General features: G+C 44.8%; 1 protein-coding gene across 1 annotated transcript in view; it reads right to left on the bottom strand.

Annotated features, from left to right (window-relative positions):
* Adcy10 (adenylate cyclase 10) overlaps window positions 1-21,956 on the bottom strand; it is a 67,575-nt gene that overhangs the window by 42,466 nt on the left and 3,153 nt on the right. Inside the window, exons 3-12 of the mRNA XM_050158351.1 lie at window positions 21,797-21,835; window positions 21,476-21,619; window positions 20,207-20,412; window positions 18,215-18,311; window positions 15,888-15,976; window positions 12,064-12,255; window positions 10,701-10,819; window positions 10,318-10,394; window positions 7,870-8,059; window positions 5,269-5,324 (exon numbers count right to left, since the gene is read on the bottom strand). Of these exons, the coding sequence (XP_050014308.1) occupies window positions 5,269-5,324; window positions 7,870-8,059; window positions 10,318-10,394; window positions 10,701-10,819; window positions 12,064-12,255; window positions 15,888-15,976; window positions 18,215-18,311; window positions 20,207-20,412; window positions 21,476-21,619; window positions 21,797-21,835 (1,209 nt within the window). The remainder of the gene's footprint in view (window positions 1-5,268; window positions 5,325-7,869; window positions 8,060-10,317; window positions 10,395-10,700; window positions 10,820-12,063; window positions 12,256-15,887; window positions 15,977-18,214; window positions 18,312-20,206; window positions 20,413-21,475; window positions 21,620-21,796; window positions 21,836-21,956) is intronic.

Genomic DNA, 21,956 nt, shown 5'->3' with positions numbered 1-21,956 from the left:
ATATAACTAACACATGCTCACTGTAGAAAATATGGAAAATGAAGGAGGAAAAAGAACAATATAAAAATCATCCTGGGTGACAACCCTATCACTTTTTTTTCTGGCTGCCTTAAAATGTGTATAGTAGGCGGTGGCCCAGGCTGGAACCTGATAACTCAGCCCACGGTCTCCGAAACCTGGGTGAATGAGAAGGAGATGGAAGAATTGGACCCTCATAGCAACGAGCAATTTCTGTGAGAAGAACTGCGGGTTCATTTTGGGTCTTTTCTAGTTTCTTTGCTGGACAGATTACTAAGGAGGCACCATTTTGTTAGTAGTGGATAGAGCACTTGTATGTGTTATCTAATGTCTTTGCTAAAATAGAGTCGTGAATTCATGTAGAAGCAGTCTAGAAAAGGATGGTATATAAGTTGTCTGGCATTGTAAAGGTCTGAGTATTGTTTGATGGAAATTACTCTGCAAATTCTATCGCTTCTCTTGAGCGAAACATACCTTTTGCGGAAATGCGTCTGAACTTCAGTGGTGTGAGCTGTCTTTTGAGACTTGAGGCTCATTTGGAAGACTGGAGTCAAAGAGCCATGTAATAAAATCCTCCAGCTTTCTTGGAACTAGCTATATGGAACACTTACTTTCACTGTATTCTAAAAGGACAGGTTGTTTTTTTTTTGTAGGGGTGGGGGCAATGTTGTTTTTTTTTTTTTTTTTTTCTTTTTTGAGAGACTCTGTGTAACAGTCCTGGCCATCCTGGAACTCTCTCTGTAGACCAGGCTGGCCTTGAACTCAGAGATTTACCTGCCTCTTCCTTCCAAATGGTGGGATTAAAGACGTGTGCCACCAGTGCCAGGCTTCTAAAATGAGATTTAAGTTAACTTATTATTAAATCCATGCATCATATTTCTATCTAATCAAAGCCCTGGCTGGACTTGTTCATGCATGCTTGTAATTCCAGCACTTAGAAGGGGTGCAGGAGAATTAGAAGCTCAAGAATAGGTCTAGCTATGTAGCAAGTTCAAGGCCAGCCTGGGCAATGTGAAATCCTATCTTGAAAAACAAAACAACAAAATAATTGATAAACAAAACCTACTACAGCAACTGTTACAACTGTTTTTGGTCCTAATATTTTTCCAGGTAATTTTGTTGCCCTCTGTCATAGTTCTTTTTTGGGCAGGAATGCTTATCAAAGAAGAACATTCCCACACTGCTGACCTCCTGCAGTTTATCTTTGCATATAATAGCTTTGAGAATGGGAACCTGATTTTTACCCAGGACTGTGGAGTATGACCTAAAGAGGCTGGTTCATCATCTGCATCAAACGGAGGAATGTCTGCAGGTCATCCCATGGGTTCTAAGATCACTGCCAGTCCAGCAGAAGGGGATGAGGACCCCATCTTTCAGTCATCGCTACCTCTAGGGATGGAAAAGAAGTCCTTACAGGAGTGGGAGTGCTCTCCTTCTCTAGCTCTGAGTGTGGGAGTCTGTGTTTACCAGGTGCAAGCCTGAGAGTAGGGGGCGGGGGGGGGGGTTCTCTTGGCCCAAGTGCGGCTGTACAGCTCAGGAACTATCAATTTCTTGCAAAGACACTAAGATTCCAGCCTAAGCCAGGTGGTGGTGGTGCATGCTTTTAATCACAGTACTTGGGAGGCAGATGCAGGCAGATCTCCATGAGTTCGAGTCCAGCCTGGTTTATAAAGTGAGTTCCAGGACAGCCTCCAAAGCTACAGTGAAACCCTGTCTTGGAAAAAAAAATCACAAAAACACATACAAAAAGAAAATTCTGGCCTAATATTCCTCCAAAGGAAGGGATAGAGTCTCCTCTTAATGGCCATGATACAGTGTGACTGATTTAACTTCAGATACATCTTTCAGGGATGTTAAATCTAACAGAAGGGATCAGCAAGGGCTCCTCCAAATAACTGTCCTCAGAATCTACATCCAGGCTACACTGAGTCTCTGCTCTTAGAAGTATTACTGCCTCCTTTAGATCTATTTCCCCCTCCAACTTGAGTTAGGTCCCTGTCACCAAGAATCCCAATTACATCACTTCTACATAGACTGTAGATGAAAGTGTGTGTGGGGGTGGCAGGGGACTGAACTCTGTGCACCACCCTACACCCTTAAGTCCTTAAACACTTAAATATAAACATTAAAGCAGAATTTCTAGAAGAAAAGTAAGACATACTTTCAAAACACATGGGTGAGGAAAGATTTCTAAAATAGCACAAAGAGAAACACAGGTGAAAAACAAAAGATCGACAGGCAGAATTACATTCCAGTTAAGAATTCTGCTCATTAAATATCAGGGAAGCGCTTGCCTTGGCAAAGCACATGATTGAAAACAGAATGATCCTGAGATGTACAGATAACACAGAAATCTAGGAAGGGGTCCATGTTTAAAGAGAAAGAGAACATCTAGTGTGGTGGTGGCACAGGCTTGGAATACCATTATTCCAGAGCTGGAGACCAGAGGGTCAGAAGTTCAAGGTTGTCCTCAGGCATATAGACAGTTGAAAGCCAACTTGGGTTATAAGGACCATCTCAACAATAGTCACCACAGCAAGAAAAATACAAACTAAACCATGTCTCAAAAAAAAATTAGCCCAAGCCAGGCGGTGGTGGCGCATGCCTTTTATCCCAGCACTCGGGAGGCAGAGGCAGGCAGATCTCTGTGAGTTCGAGACCAGCCTGGTCTACAAGAGCTAGTTCCAGGACAGGCTCCAAAACCACAGAGAAACCCTGTCTTGAAAAAAAAAATTAGCCCAAATGAAAAGTATAAGAGAGATCTGTATAATCATTTTACAAAAAAGATGGATAAATAGACAAAAAGGAACTCACCACACCAGAGCAATAACAAGTGGAAACTACAATAAGGGGCCATTCTCTACCCCACAGGGTTTCCAAGTCCTAAAGACTGACAGAAGCGGCTCTTGGCAAAGATGAAGGACTATGGTATCATCTACCAAAATTATACTCTTTGTACTGACAAAATCACTTGTATATATGCGTATATGCACATGTGTGTATACAATTACATAATACTAGGTGAACATACATATTCGTGCTTATTTGTCTTGTTGTTTGGTTGTGCTGGTGCTTGTGATGATGTCTTGTCCTCTGGCAGTCTCCTGAGAGCTGAGACTCCAGGGATCGCACCAGGCTATTCGTCTTCTATTAGAAAATGCTTATTACTGCGTGTAAGAGCCTGGAAATGACCCAAGTCTTATATACCAGGAAAAAAAATGAATGGTACATTTATAAAATGGCATGAGATATAGTAATAACTGGAAGTGACTCGTAGGAACAGCCAACAACATGGATACATGCCATAACACACTGCTGCGTAAAAGATTGCCAGAGTGTAAGATACGTCTCAAACCACCACCACCATCAAACAAAATGAAAAATAAGCATGTATGTGCTTTCCGTCTAATATATGTAATATACATATGTACATACAAGTAGATATACGAGTGACAGTGTCAGAACAAAGAGCATGCCGGGAGAAAAAAAATCAAAGTAAAAGGCGGACATAGGTATTTTCATGTGTGCCCACTCTGTGCTTTGTGCCCAAATGCCAGGCAAGAACTAGTTATAGAGATGTGGAATCCAGATTCTCACTGTTTCTCCCACTCCCCTTCTCCCCCTACCTGGACAGTGGCCAGGAGCGGCAGAAGACTCTGCCCTTGACCTTTGACCTAGGCTTTCTTCCCAGGGACTTGTGAACCTTTTCCCTGGTGGTCCCTCTGCCCTTCTCCTTCACTTCCTTCCCTGCAGACGCAGGCTCTTCCTGGGGAGTCCGTGGTGGTGGTGGTGGTGGTGGTGGTGGTGGTGTGTGTGTGTGTGTTTTGTTTGTATTTTCGAAGGGGGAGAAAGAAGAATCAAAGATTCTATCCCAGCGGAGGGAGAGGTGCTGTCTGAGGCGGGGGAGAAGCAGGGAAGGCAGACAGGTATCCTCAGTAAGGTAGGTGGTTAGACCATAAACATGCTGGGCAGGGGAGTCAAGCTGGGGGGGGGGAGAAAAAAGGAGGCAAAGGGGCCAGGCGTAGAACCTTTGACCTTAGGAGGGGAGCCAGGCACAGAGGTGTTTCCTGGGGTGGAGCGTGCAGACACAGTGCCTCCCCCTTCCCTCTTCTGCCCCTGCTGCTCTGGTCTTTTCTGCATCCTCTTCCCACAGCAGCAGCCTTGGCCCTGTCATTGCATCCCTATCTCTTGCACGTTCAACCCTCGACTTCCTCCTTTTGCATGGGCACTATTACAATCACTATTTTAAAGTATGATTCCCCGAGCATAAATTCTGGATGTGCAAGAGACAAGGCCTTTGTGTGTTGCCCACGGTGGCCCTAAGTTCCTGGGCTCAAGAGATCCTCCTACCTCAGAGTCCTGAAGAGCAGGGGAGTCATCATGCTGGGTTTAAGTTATTCGTTGGTTTTTTTAAGACAAGGTCTCACTCTGTCAACCCCGCTGACCTGGAATTCCTATCTAAACCAGGCTCACCACAGACTCCCTTTGTCTCTGCCTCTTGAGTCCTGGCGTGAAAGTGGCAAACCACCCTGCCCAGCTTTGTGTATGTTTTTAAATAAGCATAAACGACCTGGAATATTAGAGCCCTGGGATTGGAATAGGTGAGGGAGGAAACAGGAAGGCACATGAGAAGATTCCTAACACATTGCTATTTTCCTTTGTTTTTTTTTTTTTTGTATGAGTATATATGTGCGCATGTGCACTGTATAGATGTACAGATGTGGGGGCACATGTGCTCATGGACAGAGAAGCCAGAGGTTGACAGCAGGTATCTTTTATATTATCACCTTCTAACTTATCTCCAAGCAGGATATCTCTTACTGCGCCCAGGACTCACCCACTGGCTAGACTCTGCAGCCAGTGAGCCCCGGGATCCACCTGTTTCGGCTCCACTAGCTCTGGGGTTACAGAAATGTGCAACCACGCCCAACTTTGTATGTGGGTTCTGGGGATTTGAACTCGGGTCCTCATGTGTACATGGCAGATACTTTCAACACTGTGCCATTTCCCGGCTTTATATTTGTATTTCTTGACCTAGGTTATGAGTATATTTTCATTTTGTCAGAATTCATTAGGATGTGCTCTTCTCGTTGGTATCCTTTTCCTGTATGTCTTGTTAGAGTTCAATAAAGAAGTTCGAAGAATCGAGAGCTTGTACAACATGCGTGAGACCCTGAATTTGTCTCTAGTTGCCTCCCACCCGCCCCCCCAAAAAACAAAGAAAGTTTCAAATCCCGGTTCACTACCTACCCATCAAAGGGTAACCCTCATGTCTTCTGCAGATGAGATATGCCATACCAAACATGCTAAAGAAAAAAAGAGAAAGAGAAAAGATGTTAGATTCAAAACAGAAACACTGAGAGCAAAAGTGACTAGTCTTAAACCTTTCTGTGGGTCTCTAACAAGTCTCCCTTTGGTTGCAAATACTGAAGGGAGAGAAGAGAAAGTCTACTTGTAACAGAGTCCAAACACTGTCTGTACCAGCCGTTACCATAGTGCCTGGCTCGCTATCCAGCAAATGGTTCTTGCTCTTTCATTGGTAGACAGGAACCCTTCGGTGGTGGGTCATGGAGCCCAGTGATCTTGGATGTGCTGCAGAACCTCATATCCTGGAGACATGTTATGAGCTGCTCAATAAGACCTCGACTTTGCTGAGCACACGCTATGTGCCTAACATAGCTGTAAGTGCTTTCACACTTTGTCTTTTCTCTTACCAGTACCTTTAGTTCTGACAAAAAAATTAATATGTATCATTAGTAAGTATATGACTCCTGTGTTGTGGCTGTAACCCAGTGGGAGAACATTCGCCCAGCACACATGACACCTCAGGTTCAATTCCCAGTACTGCCAAAAATAATCCACAAAAAAACAACCACACACACACACACACACAACAAACAAACAAAACCCCAGAGGGGGAAAGTACTACTCTAATGTCCATTTTACAAATGAGTAAACTAAAGAGAGCTAAAGAGAGCTTAACTTGCCCAGCATCCTGAAACTCATGGTGGCAAGTGTCTAAATACAGGTCAGGGTGCATATGCATTTTCATGTGGTTTTTACTTTGAACCATCCCTTCTCTGTTCTGTCATGCTACTTTGTCTTATTCTCTGATGGTGTCATATTACTCTGTCATATGCACCTATCAAACTCTCCCGTGCAATATGCAGCTAACTTCAGAAAGTAAAAATTTCAGGTCAGGATCCAAGCCCTATTGATAGCTGTATCTGTCTCCAGACTCTTTTTTTCCTGGAGAGGTGGTACAGAAAGATCATGGAGAGTGCAAGGATTTGGGGCTCGTGTGGAAGTTGTCTGTATGTAGTGACCCACTTCCCTACCCTCCCTGTACCTGCACCCTTTGTGGTCTAGCTGGGCACTGCCTTCCTGTGCTGGATTTACCTTGGAAGTGCTCTGACCAATCAGATGTCAGCAAACGTGAGAGGAAGAGGCTTGTGCATGAGCCAGCTGCCCCTTGTTCTTCACACGTGACTGTGACAACCTGCCTGGTGGAGGACGAGACCAAATTGCTCCAGTTCTGTAAGCCCAGCTGCCCCAGTGGTCTCAGCTGATGTCATCTTGGGTCATTCAAAACCCCGCTGAACCCGGGCACGGGAAGAAGCAGCATGAGATCAGCCCAATTGTGACAGTATCAACTGTGGTCCATATTTCCCCGGGGGAAAATAAACAACGTGTTAATTGTGTTGGGGATATAACTCAGCCCTAGTGAGCAAAGCCAGTGACTAGAGCCCCTGTACAAAAAAAAAAAAAAAGTTTGCTGTTTTGGCCCACTGAGGTTTATGGTTGCCTGTGAATCTGGGTTACTGCAGCACTTTGAATCTCAGCTCCCGGGCTTTAGAGAGAGATGACCATTGGTGAGTCATGTAATAGCATTTTAATTTATAAAATTGAGACAACTCTTTCTACATCACATGGTCAAACATACGAATAAACAGTATTTTTGAGGTAGAATGCATATTTAATAAGTGCTCACTCAAAGTTATCATTATCCATTCACTTAGTCCAGCACCATCGTGTGATGACCCGTGTGTGCTAACGCCGAGGGCTGTGCCCCAGAAATACAAAGCCAATAGGAAGAACTTTCTGAAGGAACTGCAGCCTTGGTTGACTGATTCTTTAAGACTTAAATTCTGATTTGTTCCTGGAGCAACAGCTTCCACTCTCCATGTTGTTCGTTCATGCACCATTCATTTATTCATCACTGTTTGTGGCCTACTGTGTGCCTAGCACAGGGATAGAAGAGCGGATGAAAGATACCCAGTATCCAGCCTCGCTGGTGCCTAACACAGGGGAGATGGGCGGACAAAAGATACTCAGAATCCAGCCTCCCTGGTGCCTAGCACAGGGGATAAAAGGGCGGACAAAAGATACTCAGAATCCAGCCTCGCTGGTGCCTAACCCAGGGGCTAGAAGGGCGGACAAAAGATACCCAGTATCGAACCTCGCTGGGCTCACAGTGCAGTGGGGGAAAAGTAAAGCATGTCAGTAGTTGTGATATAGGAACTGGGGGTGCGACTTAGAGGTACTGAATGGTGACCAGGTCCATCTGGTATGTACTGAAATCAGAGGACTCTGTTCTGTTTGCACAGCCGCTGAAGAATCACCCTCAATCTCTCAGGCCCATGTGAAGATGGCCCTCTTTCATCTTGCTATATCAGTAGGGTGGAGAAAGATGAGGGTTGGCTAAAGACTGGACCCAGGTGGACCCAGGTCTGGGAAGGTATAGATTTCGGCTTCATGAAATGGTCTTGAACCTCAAATGGGGGACCGATCCTTTGCTATCAAATCTCCCCTTTACTAGAAAATATAAAAACCGTCAGTGACTACACTCACACTTTCTCATTAAGGCCCAAACACTGATACACCGGTCCAGAGTCTGCAACACCTTTCATGACTTTCTTTGGAAGCTCTTTAAAAAAGTAGGCTGGTAGGTTGCTGCCATCATAGGTGACAGAGTCGCAGGTCACGATGCCTGGGTAATACATCATCATCCTGGCAGCAATATTGACCTTCTGACCAATGACTACAACAGGAAGGAGCAAGTTAAAGGGGAGAAAAAACAAAAGCTGGTAAAAGTCACATAACCTGAGGAAACTCCCCAAATGGCTTTTCCCCTTTGTTTCTTCTGTCTGTCGTGAATGGCACATGAATTTAGCCTTCAGTTGGCCAGTGCTGATTTCAAATAATCTTCAACAGTTAACAACAGCCAGTAGCAAAGTTTCTGTCTCACCTGGGAGACCAAGAGGATGGTCTGTTTAGGGACTGAGGGCCCTTAAATGTAGAGAGGTGTTTGTAGGGCAGACAGCCACAGGCCTGTTGAGTAAGATGTAGCTTATCCTCTATGATGAAGTAGACCAGCACTGTGTTGGTTAAGGCAGTGGTTCTCAACCTTCCTAATACTGTGACCCCTTAATACAGTTCTTCATGTTGTGGTGACCCCAATCATAACATTATTTCATTGCTACTTAGCTGTAATTTTTCTACTGTTATGAATCATAAAGTGAATATCTGATATGTGACTCTAGGGGTTGTAACCCACAGGTTGAGCATCACTAGTAAGGGTTCAAAATGTTGTATGTCTACTGAATGAAACATTGTTTGATAATTCTGTGTGTGTGTGTTGTTTGTTTGTTTTAAACAGAGTCTCTCTGTGTAATCTGGCTGGTCTGGAACTCATATGTAGACTCACAGAGATCCGCCAGCCTCTGTCTCGGGGATTAAAGGAGTATGCCATCACATCTAGCCATGGTTTTGTTTTGAGACATGGTATCACTGTTGCTGGCCTTAAGCCCCTAGTGGACCATTTCTGCTAGGTCATAATCCCAAAGGTCCCACAGCTTTCCAAACAGTCTCACCAGCTAAAGACCAAGTATTCAAGCACACAAGCCAAGGGGGCATTTCACATCCAAACCACAATGTCTCCCTCAAGCTGTTTTCTGGGGTATTTTGTAATGGGGACCAAAAATATCTTTCTGACACACTATTCCCTGATATGGCTTAACTTTCTCTTTGAGTGAGTCCTCCTGCATTTATCTCAATGCCAGGAATGCTGAGCCCTGCAGGCAATCGTCTTGGTATAGGGATCTAGTAGTAACCATTCCCTGAGAGACTAATGAACACACCACAGTTTGGCCAGTTCTGGCTTCATATACTTCTTGCCCCCTGTTCCTAGTACCCCTCCCCCCGTATATGCCTGGATCTATCATCAAAACCTTGAGAAAAGGATAAGATACCAGCTCCCCTGTTCCTTCTGATGTGGCTACCAGGCATCCTGTCTTGCGTCATGACCCTTCACCTTGCTGATGATGAAATCATTGAGTAACCAGACCTGGCTAATAGGACATCTGGGGCCAGGCCTGCTGGAAATGGGGTTATAGATGGTTATGATTTACTATGTGGGTTCTGGGAGAAGAGCCCAGTTCCAGTGAAAGAGCAACAAGTACTCATAGCTGCTGAGCCAATCCTCTAACCCTGACTGAAGTCATACTTTCTTTAAAAAAGGTTTATTTATTTATTTTTTTTCAGCTTTTCGAGACAGGGTTTCTCTGTGGTTTTGGAGCCTGTCCTGGAACTAGCTCTTGTAGACCAGGCTGGTTTTGAACTCACAGAGATCCGCCTGCCTCTGCCTCCCGAGTGATGTTCTGGCTTTGTGGGAGCCTAGCCAGTTTGGATGTTCACCTTCCTAGTCATGAACGGAGGGGGGAGGACCTTGGACTTTCCACAGGGCAGGGAACCCTGACTGCTCTTTGGACTGGAGAGGGAGGGGGAGAGGAGTGGGGGAAGGGGGGAAAGGGTGAGAAGAGGGGGAGGGAAATGGGAGGCTGGGAGGAGGCAGAAACTTTTTTTTCCTTTTCTCAATAAAAAAAAAGTTAAAAAAAGGTTTATTTATTATGTATACAGTGTTCTGCCTGTGTGTATACTTGCAGGCCTGAAGAGGGCACCAAAGTCATTATAGATGGTTGTGAGTCACCATGTGGGTGCTGGGAACTGAACTCAGGACCTCTGGGAGAGCAGCCAGCGCTCTTAACCTCTGAGCCATCTCTTCAGAGACTTCATACTTTTTATGCTCACCCATGGCACCAGAAACACACACACTACAGGCCTGGCATTGTCAGTGGGCAAAGCGACATGGCTTTGCTCCACTTGGGAAGACTAAACCCCGAGGGCTGAGCTCATATCTTACCTCCCCCTGACTTTTTTCTTTTTTAAAAGATCTCTCACCAAGCCTAATGTCAATGTTGTATAGTGAAAGTAGAGCGGAAGTAGGTTGGGTCTTCATACCTGTGTACTCGTGTCTCACAGTGTGTCCAACGATCCCACAGAAGACGATCCCACTGGCGACGCCAATGGAGACAGTACTGATGCCACAAGGAGAGAGAGAGAGAACGAACAATAATAAACATTTACAAAAAAGATGAGGAGAATAGAAAATGTGGTACGGGTGGGGAAAGGCATTAGGAAGGGGAGGGGAGGCAGTCTCGAACAAACAGCCATTTTTTTATACTCCGTCTAGGACCGTTATACACAGCTGAGAAATGCGAAGGAGAGAATGTCCAAGGTGCTGACCAAGTTATTCACTCTTCCCCTTCTTTCCGGCCTCCTGTGCCCCACCCTCTCTGTTCCGTTAAAACTGAATACCAGGTGGGACTGGGGTCGACACTTACCGGATCTTGTGGACTTGAGAACAGAAGTCAAATATATCGACGGCGCTTTCCAAGGCGTGAGTGATCTCGTCAGATGCCTTTTCCCCAGGGAAACCGAAGACGCAGAGGAAGGAGCATCCCTGTAAGGGAGAGTGGGCAACACGGCATCAGTGGGCCCCAGCTGATGGCCTCACCAGGAAGCGTCACAGCAATCTTCCCTTTCCGAATCAGGTTTCATCCCGGTTTCTGCCAAGTCTGTCCTATGCTTGGTAAAGCGGGGAGCTCCCAGGGCGCCAGCAGTGGTGTAGCTTCTGTCTTTGCTCCAGAGATCGATCGCTCCTGCTGAGCTATTGGTGGGCAGTCGTGTCTGCTCTTCCCTGTGGACACGGCCTGGGACTTTGAAATGGGACGTGCAAGTCTAAGAGGCACAACAGAGTGGTGGTGAGAAAGGCACCAGCTTGGGGACAGAACCTGTCAGGATGACTTGGGACATGCCCATCTTTAGTCCCAGTCCTAGGAGGCAGAGGAGAGAGGTCTCTATGAGTTCCAGAAAAGTCTGGCCTACATACCGAGGGCCGGGACAGCCTGGAACACAGTGAGGCTCTGCCTTTAAAAAAGCCCATAGAGGGGCGTGTGTGTGTGTGTGTGTGTGTGTGTGTGTGTGTGTGTGTGTGTGTGCACGCTGGTTTGGGGCAATAACTCAGCCCTTACAGAGGACCTGGGCTCAGTTCTCAGCACCCACATAATAGCTCTTACTCACCTATGACTCCAGTTCCAAGGGCTGTGATGCTCTTTCTTCTAACTTTTCTGGGCACCACGCATGTAGGAAAAATACCCATATACATAAAGTAAAAATTAACTTAAAAATGTTTTTAAAAGATGGCGCAGTGAGTCAAGGAAGACCAACATGGAGGAAGAAGAGTAATACCTGGAAATTGTTCTCTGACCGCCACATGCAGACCTTAGTTCACATATGTTCATGTATACATATGCCCGTATAAAATGTGATTTGAAAATCTTGTAAAAAGAGTATCGATGCATTGTGGCACACACTTTTAGTCCTGGCACTCAGAAGACAGAGGCAGGCAGATGTCTGAGTTCAAGGCCTGTCTGGTCTACATAGTAAGTTCCCAAGCAGTCAGAGTTGCATGGTAAGACCCTGTCTCAAAAACAATACAGAATAATCTCAAGGCTTAAATGAGCTAGTCTAGGTAAAATGTTGAGAAGAGCCCCTGGCATGTTGGCCATGTATTAGCTGTTATAAAGACTGGTATCCTAAGTTAAGTGTCCAATCATTTGTGTGCTCTACCTGGCCAATGTCTGTGGCCTTAAGTGCTTATCTCACACTTCTGGGTAGGTTTCCTACTCTGTAGTTCGTACTTACCTTGTCAAACATGAAGACCTTATTGATCTGGCCTCGGAAGACCTTCAGGACAGAAGTGATGTGCACACAGGCGGCTTGGATGGCTGAACCTATGACTTCCGCTTTGTCTTGCTCTTTAAACATCAGGTTCACAAACACTATCGTCACTGGGCGAAGCTCAGATAAATAGCCCCGGAGCTGCTTGTCATCGATCTGCAAGGCAGAGGGCAGCTGTCTGCAGTGTGTATCCTGTTCAGCAGCACTCCAGCCCACACCCCACGTCACCACTGGAAAGAAGGCCTTTTGAGACACTGAGGCAACCAAAGTTGTCACACTGTGAGGTATCCACAGCCAGCCCATGGGAAAATGAGAAGATGACAGGACCCATTATCCAGATCTCTTCCACTGATTCCAGCAAACACGCATGCAGAGACACATCACTCATCAGTGAAGATTTACACAGTTGCTAATTCGGCCAGCAATGGCTCCATTGCCTAACAACCAAGTCCCTCGGGCTAGCAAATGGATTCGCAGGAAGAACTATTGCCTTTTGATCTCTGATTTCCCCCAGTTAAGTAGAAGAATATTATTCTATGTCATTTAACCTTGTACTTGGATCTCCTGGTGCCTTCTGGAATATTTTAAGATTCTGTCCCACTATTTTCAGATAAAAATGCAAACCCCAGCAATAGTGCTTCCATTTTCTAGACTAGATGGCAGAGGCACAGAGAAGTAATACAGCTTTCTGGGGTTATGTTGATAGAAAGTAGCAAATTAAAACCCAACTTTGGATTCTAGCATTTCACATAGCACGTGCTTCTCTGTCGTAGTATATTTTGTTTTATTGTTTTCCTTAGGCTTCCTTTTCTCTACATTCCCACCCTGTGAGAGGCTATAGAGAAGAATTCCCAAATCATCCCTGCCAGTCATTCGCCTTGAATTTTGTTAAATTAAGTGCTTTGCAAATCAGTGGGGGTAAGAAGAGTCACTGTACTTTCTGTCCAAATAGCACAAAGGTTTCAGATTCTCCACTGACAATGTAAACCACATCTTATGGAAGCAGAATTGCTACAGAGGACTAAGTCATCTTGCTTTCTGACTGCCTCGTCTAGCCTCAGGGTTGGGTTCATTTAATTGTTTTCTTTCCATTAAAGATAATGATTTTTAACAAACCAGTCTATTGATTTTTTTCAAATACATTTGCAAATAGTTTTTAATAAAAATTGTCTCGTTAGATCACATGTTCTTACTTTTGGCTGAGGAAACAGGACCACAGCATCTCTGAGGAACTATGACCTTTCAGTGCTAGGACAGACCTTGGCGAAGTCCTCCAGGATTCAGCTTTCACCTTCCTTCAGCGCTCCACCCCAGATTTACCTCTTTAACAGTATTCCTTGTTTCTACCCACCAAATTCCTCACCAACTCCTGAGCCCCATCTTATACTCCATCCTGTAGGCAATGACCGCAGCAGTAGCTAATGGGTTCTAGCTGTTGAGGTAGGGGAGGCTGTAGTTGAGACTTTCTCTTGGACAATTACAGGTACTGGTAGTAGTCACCTGTGACAGTCATTTAGGAGCTGACTGCTACCTCCTCTCTGCCATCATAGATCTAACCTGTTGGTCAGGTTTATTGCAGCAATAGAAAAGTAACTATCTTAGAGTTACTATTGCTATGAAGAGACACTATGACCATGGCAACTCTTATAAAGGAAAACAATTCATTGAAGTGGTGGCTTATCATTTCAGAAGTTTAGTTCATTATCATCATGACTAGGAGCATGGCGGCTGGGAATATGGTGGCGTGAAGGCAGACACAGCACTGGAGAGATAGCTGAGAGTTCTACATCTTGTACAGGCAACAGGAAGTGGTCTATCTCACTGTGCATGGCTTGAGCATACCTGAAACCTCAAAGCCAGCTTCCACAGTGACACACTTCCTCCAACAAGACCACGCCCACTCCAACAAGGGGCCACACCTCCTAATAGCTCCAAACCTTTGGTGGCCATTTTCTTTCGAACCACCACAATAATTAAGACACATACCCAACTTTACACCAGACAGTGGAAAAAGCTTTTTCTTCCCTTAAAAACTGATCAACTCAGACATATCCTAGTCAGCTGTGCTCCAGTGATGTCAGAGGTCAGGGTGAGGGTGCTGCTTGTCCCAGACTGGATCTGGCCAACACTGGTCAATCAGGCAAACTGTGTCCTCTAAGTAAACCTTCAGGGAGAATCCATTATTTACCACCTTATGCCTATGCATAGATGGGCATGCATATGACTAAAATCAGAGGAGTTATGAGAAGAAATCTGTGCAGTACCTGTGATATAACAACCTGACACTTAAAATAGAGACCTACCCAAATCACAATGCTTAGCAATCAAACTCCTCCTCCTCCTTTTGAGCCCCATAAAAAGAAGCCCCAAGCAATAGCCAGAGCACTCTTTTACTTATGTGGCCTGCTTTTCCCACGCAGCATGTTATGATCTATACTTTCACTTCACTCTGGAAAGTTTCCCTGCTGCACTGTAAATCTGCGGGTGCTCATGCCTACAGTTTGAGTACAATGCCAAGGACCTGGAGACACACGACCAGGTCCGGACGTCTGGTAACCCAAGTTTCTTTTTGCTGCCATGGTGTACTTATGAACAAAGCCTCCTTTATGCCTCCTTTAACTGTGTCCCTCCTCTCTCTCCTCACCTCCTTCCCTTTCTCACTCTGTGATTTACAATGCTAGAGGTGGCACCCAGAGCTTGACACAGGCAAGGCAGAGGCTCTACCCCTGGACCACACACCTCCCTTAACTTTTAATAATACCCTGATTTGGATACTAAATTTTGAAGTCATCCATACACGAAGAATGTGGAATGACATTCCCAGAAAATCCAGTTAAAGATTCTGCAAAGGAGATTAACGGATTGATTAGCACTTCATGGTTGTAGAGAGTTGGACTGCTACAGATCCAGATCTGGTCTATCTTTAGATAGCACATAATAGCCCCTTAGTAGCCATCCATTGCCTATCTTGAGTAGCCTAACATCTTTTCAGTTATCAAGTGAAAACCTTGGAATATGTTAATTTAACAGATCTCCTAGGCAACCGTCAAACTAAGAACAATATCAGAAAACATGGGACCTATGACACTCTGCTGTCATCTGCCTACCTGATATTTTCACCAATATATTTGAAAACCATCTTGATTTATGACTCTTTTGTGCTATGTCCATGAAAGACTTTCTATGTTGTAACACATTATTTGGGACAACCTGAATCTGTGTTGATGTGGGAAGGTCATTGGTTAATTAATAAAGAAACTGCTTGGCCTCATAGGTTAGATCATAGGTGGGTGGAGTAAACAGAACAGAATGCTGGGAGGAAGAGGACGTGAGGTAAGACGCCATGCTTCTGCTCTCCAGGGCAGATGCGATGAAGCAAGCCGCCAGGTCAGACATGCTGAATCTTTCCCGGTAAGACTGGTGCTACACAGATTACTAAATATGGGCTAGGCAAGATGTAAAAATTAGCCATTAAGAGGCTAGAACTAATGGGCCAAGCAGTGTTTAAAAGAATACAATTTGTGTGTTGTTATTTTGGGGCATAAGCTAGCAAAGCGGCCAGAAGCCAGGTGGCAGGAACGCAGCCTGCACCTCCTCCAACACTGTGTCCCAGAACCACTGTCACTTCTCTTTGAGGTAAGACCTACATGTTGAGCCAACAAAAAAATATATGTTTTTATTTAGGAACAGTTTTAATAAATTCTGTGTTCTGTTCACTATTTTGTCTTTCTTGCGGTTGAAGAGATTGCTGACACCTCAAAGATGAACACATTGAACTATGAAAATACCTGCTTCAAAATGATTTCCATGACATACTTTTGTAGGGACAACTCGAGTTCAGGATCAGATTCCAGCATGCAGGCAAGCCTCAGGAAGTCTAAGAGGACAGAAGGAGAGTGCAGGCTCAGCAATGCTAGAGATAGTCTTCTTGTTTCCACTCCCTGGGGCAGGAGACCCTGGGACACCGATGGTCAAAAATAGCCAAGGTAAACTGGGTTGTCGTGGTGGTAGTGGTAGTGGTAGTGGTAGTGGTAGTGGTAGTGGTAGTGGTGGTGATGGTGGTGCACACCTTCAACCCCAGCACAGGGGAGGCAGAGGCAGGATCTCTAAGTTCAGTCTTGTCTACAGAGTGAGTTCTAAGCCAGGACAGCCAGGTCTACATAGAGAAAATCCTGTCTTGAAATGCGACCCCTCCTCCCCACCACTCTACACACACACACACACACACACACACACACACACACACGGTCAAGGGAAATCCACACAAGGGTTCTTACAGGTTGTGGACTTCTCTAAATTCAGTTGAATGTGACTCAGTACCAGGACTGAACTAAAATGCTTTGTAACTTAGAATGATTCTTTTTTTTTTTTTTTTTTTTTTTTTTTTTTTTTTTTTTTTTTTTTTTTTTTTTTGGTTTTTCGAGACAGGGTTTCTCTGTAGTTTTGGAGCCTGTCCTGGAACTAGCTCTTGTAGACCAGGCTGGTCTCGAACTCACAGAGATCCGCCTGCCTCTGCCTCCCAAGTGCTGGGATTAAAGGCGTGCGCCACCACCGCCCAGCCTTAGAATGATTCTTACTTGTGGATTTGATCTTGAATTCTGCACTGCAGGTTTCTTAGGGGCTTCACTGTAGTCATATGGGAGCTTGGTGTGAATGGTTTGAGAACTGAATAGAGAAGACTAGGAAGTTAAGGACAGAACTCCAATTTCCTCAACTTTTAAGGAAGGGAAAGGAAACCAAAGACAGCCTGGTCTACAAAGGGAGTTCCAGGATAACCAGGACTGTTACACAGAGAAACTGTGTCCTGAAAAACAAAAACCAACCAAACAAACAAAAAAACAAAAAAAAAAAAAAGAAAGAAAGAATACAAAGCTGAACGAACAGTAACAACCAAAGCCATACTGGTGTGGCAGCTTGCTGCTCCCTTTTTCCAGAACTGCAGTTCCAAGCACCCAGCCATCTTCCTGCCAGAACCACTGATTCTCACCATTTTTCAAACACCAGGAAGACAAAATAGAAAGCATCTTTGACTCCTGCTTGCCCTCAAACTTCTTTGAGTGTCTACATATCTATTTGTGTTATATGTTTATTGGCTCTTGCATCCCTTTATTTATAATTCACTAAACTGTGTCTGGCATATGCATTGGAATGTGTTGGTAATTGAAGGTGGAGGCAAAAGGATCAGCGGTTCAAGATCATTCTTTGGTACCTAGAGGGTATGAGGCCAGACGGGGCTACTCCAGACAGAAAACAAAACAATAAGAAAAAGCAAGAGTATTTGGGCATGGCGTGGAGTTCAGTGGTAAAGCACTTGCTTATCGGGCACAACACCCTAGGTTTGATCCTTTACATGGCTGTGGGGGGCAATTAACCCAAAGTTAGCCACCCAGTCAAGGCAGGGGCTGAGAGCATAGGTAGAACACAAAGCACTGTAAAGAAACTAAATTAAAACTTCCAGATAGCAATAACATCCAAACTCAGCCACCTATGGTCAACCTAAGACAAAGCCTATGAAAAGATCACCAGACTCTAGTCAATGGAGTAGACAGTGAATGTGACACATTCTCAGACACAGGGAAGAAGGAAGAAACTGGATGCCGGAGAAATAAGACAAGTTTAAGTCAAGAAGAAGAGGCAGGAGGAATAAGAGTTCAAGGCCAGTTTAGGGTACGTGATGAAATGCTGCCTTCCCCCAAAGTAAATTTAAAAATTAAGTTTAAAATGAAAGTTAGAAGAGTAGGTAAACATACCCGCCAAAGCATACCCAAAGCCTATTTATTGGGAAATGAAACGAAGGAATGCAAGAACAGATAAATACGTGACACAAATCGAGAAACCTAGGAGCTTTCTGAGGGTAAATTGGAGCCAAAGATCTTTTGCATTTTATCTTGATAGCGTATGGAAGAAGATAGACGGGAATCGGTGCCCAGAAAGGGAAGATGGCTAGGTACTCAGAGCTGCTGTTCTGGGGAAGTTAGTTCATCTCCTTTATGTCAAAGTCAAGGGCTAGAGCTGTGTTAAGGAGTGCACCCACTTGGCACAGAGCCACTGAGATTGGCTCAAGTCTCTACTGACCACTGCAGAGGCAAAGGGTCTATGCGTGGGGGCTACTTACTTTTGTGGTCGCCAGAAGGATAATAATCCATGAAGGTCATACACTTGGTGAAAAACTCATCAAAGTTAAAAGTAGGTGGTGGTTTTAAGAAGCTAACCTGAATAAAACAAACAGTAATATTCCAGTTATTCTGAGGGCTGTGTGACCTTGGGAAAGCATTTCCCAGCAGAACAGTGTGCTTTTGAATATCTAGGACGTGACACACAGTGACTGGCACATTTAGGACAGGGTCTCACTCTGTGGCTGAGAATGAACGATGGACCATAGGCTGCCCCCAAGACTTCTGGCCATCCTTATGTGTTGGCTTCTCGGGTGCTAGAATTACAGGTATCAGCCACAAAGCCCCTATAAATAACACTATTATTATTATTGCTTGTCCAGTAAGACAGCCTCGCCAGACCCAATAAAGGGGATTGAACCCAGGGCCTTGCACTCCACCACTGTGCTACACCTGTGCCCTGTTTACTTGCTTGTTTGTTGCTGTTTGAGATAAGGTCTTGCTAACTAGCTCAAGCTAGTCTCAGATTTGTAAGGCAAGGCTCTCCATCGTTAGGGCTATAGGAATGTCAGCACGTTGTAAAGTGTAATTTTTGAATTGAGGCAGGTTGCAGTTGCCAGTAGTGCAGGTCTGTGATGTCAGGTATGGGATGCTGAGGCAGAAGATCAAAAATCTAAAGATCTCCAGTGCTGTCTATGAAGGATGTTCAAGGACAACCTGGGCTACTTGCTACTTCGTGAGACTCTGCCTCAAAATGAAAATACAAAAAAAAAAAAAAAAAAAAGCTGGAGCCAGGAGGTCTGTAGTGGTGCACCCCTTTAATCCCAGCACATAGGAGGCAGAGGCAGGAGATCTCTGAGTTCGAGGCTAGCCTGGTCTACAGAGTGAGTTCTAGGATAGGTTCCAGTGCTACAGAGAAATGCTGTTTTGAAAAAATAAATAAATAAAAAAGCTGGGTCTGTACCTCAATGAGATAGGGTATTTGCCTAGCATGTGTGTGGTTCTGTCCATCAGTACTGTCCAAAAAAAAAAAAAAAAAAAGCTGTTAAAATTTTAAAAGCTTAGGAGCATAGCTTATACTGAACAGATACTTAGACCATATGTCCTAGATTCAGTTTTTAGCTCAAAAAGAAAAGAACAGAAGAAAGTTTAAATTTTTTTCCAATTACTTTTTATACACAGTATACATACACAAAGGGCCACTTGTTTATATTTTTCCACCCTGAGGATTTTTCTTCTTCTCTTTCTCTGACCATATGCCCTTCTTTCTCCTCTTTCCCCTTCCCTCTTTCCTTCCCCCTCCTCTTTCCTTTATCTCTTCTTTTCTTTCTTTCTGCAGTATGATACAGAGTTAGAGCTTATTATACACACCAAAATATGGGTGCAGACTTCCCATTCTCATCCCATTTCTTTCTTATGAGTGTTAAAAACGAAAAGTGTTATAGCCTAAAAAGGTCCCAGGAAAATCGTGAACTCTGTAGTATTATGCACTGGGACTGAAATATCCTTGAGTCTCTGTATTCCTACCTCCCCAAATGCAGAAGTTTAGTCCAATAATGTGACCGCACCAGGCAAAAACAGATGGGGGTTTATCTGGCCGATGGCTGACAGTCTACCAGTGTTAGGAGGTTGTTGGGTAGAGAAAATGAGCACTACCATTCCCGGGGTACACATCGCAATCCCAGCAGCCCAGGAGGATCAGTAGTTTAAGGCCACCTTTAGCTATGTAATGACTTCAAAGTTAGCTTGGGCTACTGGGGACCCTGTCTCACTAAACACAAACAAATGAGAATGGGACCTTACAACAACTGTCTGCTGCCTCTAGGTCACCACGTGGCCTCGGGTTGCAGACGGAGGGTGGGGAACAAGACGGACAGGACGTTCCTTCTTGAGCTCAGCAGCCCTGGCTCCTCCCACAGGGCGTGTCCTTTGGCTATCCCAGACTCCTTTGAGTTCGCCCGCTGGCACACACTTGGCAGCGGCCACACTCTCACCTTAACTGCTCTCTGGTCCGGAATCCTCTCAATTTCAATCATGCTCCGGTCACAGAGCTGCCAGCAGTTTGGAGACAGAATAACATCGTTCATCTGGGCCATGTTCTGTGCGAGGCGCACGTCATCTACCGCCTGGCCAATCACCAGAAAGTAGTTGCGTGTTTCATCCCCGAAGACCAGCATGGTGATGTGGCCAGCAGCCAGTCCTGAAGAAGACAAGCAATAATGGGTTTGCACAACAAGTTCTGGGTTGCTTCCCAGAAGCACTGCATCTCGGGAAAATCAGAATCTTGATGTGACCACACAACCCCTAAGAAAATCCCATTTTAAAATTTTACACAGAGATGAGAGAATGCCTCTTCCAGGTCCCAGTCGTTCCAAATGTTCCTTCTTTCAAAGCTAAGAACATAACTCCGCGTTTTTACCTTTTGGTGACACTTTTTCTTTTTTTGCGCGGGGGTGGGGGAGGGAGAGAAAAAAATTGGGTTTCTAGACGAGGTTTCTCTGTATAGCCCTGGCTGACCTGGAACTAACTCTGTTGACCATGCTGGCCTTGAACTCAGAGATTCACCTGCCTCTGCCTGTAGAGTGTGGGGATTAAACGAATACACCACCAATAACACTCTTCTTAAAGGGTTTTTATCAGTCTCCAGAGCTATTTAACCTTTTCTTCAATTTACATTTAAGGCAACAGAAAACAGTCTCGATAATTTGTTTGGAGAGAATTTTCATTTTTATCATGAATTTATTTCATTTTATCATTTTGTTTGGGGAGAATTTTCATTTTATCACTGAAAACAAACCTGAGGTCTAACTTTAGGCCATAACTAAAGGGTGAAGAGAAGAAATAGGTATTTGAAAGCCAGATGGTCCATCCAACAATGGCTTCTCTCATTGTTTTCTCTTTTATTGAGACAGGATCTTACTATATAGACCAGGCTGTCCTTGAACTCGCTGAGATCGGTCTGTCTCTAGAAGAGCAGTCAGTGCTTTTAACCTCTGAACCATCTCTCCAGCCTTCAAGTTTTTTTTAAATGGTTAATGAGTGAGCAAAAGTTTGTATTCTGGTCAGCCTGACTCCAATCACAGCATGATGGAACATGATCCCAACGCTATAGTGTCTGTTCTTTCCCCACTGTTTATTTTTCACTTATTTTTTGAGGTTCTCTTGATATGTCACCTGGGCTAGCCTCAAACTCTCAGCTATCCTCCTGCTCTAGCCTCCTGAGAGTCAGGATTACAAGTGTACGCCCAGTTCCAGATACTTACCTATCTTGACTCGGATATCCAGGCCTTCTTCAACCTCCTTGGCCTCAAACAAGCCGTGGATTTCCAGGCTGCACTTGATCACCACGGTGATGATGTTCTTCAGTTGCTTCCGTTCCACTCTCCACAAGGCCAGCAGTGCGTCACCTTTAAGAGAGACACTGTGGGGCGTTAGTCCCACCCTGGAGATCAGTGCCATGGTGCTGCTGCAAACGTGTCTCAACCCACTCCCTGGCCACAACTCCCTGAGGTCCCTTCCTTTGTGACAGGGCAGGCACCTCAGTTTTCCTACCCCACCCTTCCTGACTCAGTCAGCTTCTGTACCTGCAAATTTTAGGATGTCTCCTCCAAAAATCAGCACTTCTATAAAAAGAAAGAAAGAAAAGAAAAAGTTAAGTCAAACTGACTCTTTAGTGGACATTACTCATTGGTGACACAGAAGTGGCTTTGGGAGCGTGGCGGCACACGCCTGTCATCCTAGCAC

The sequence above is a fragment of the Alexandromys fortis genome, unplaced genomic scaffold, assembly GCF_014885135.2.
Source record: "Alexandromys fortis isolate MF-2015 unplaced genomic scaffold, M_Fortis_MF-2015_v1.1 scaffold_97, whole genome shotgun sequence".
NCBI lineage: Eukaryota > Metazoa > Chordata > Mammalia > Rodentia > Cricetidae > Alexandromys > Alexandromys fortis.
Note: the sequence above shows the minus strand (reverse complement) of the source record. Positions and strands in the feature narration are given on the sequence as shown.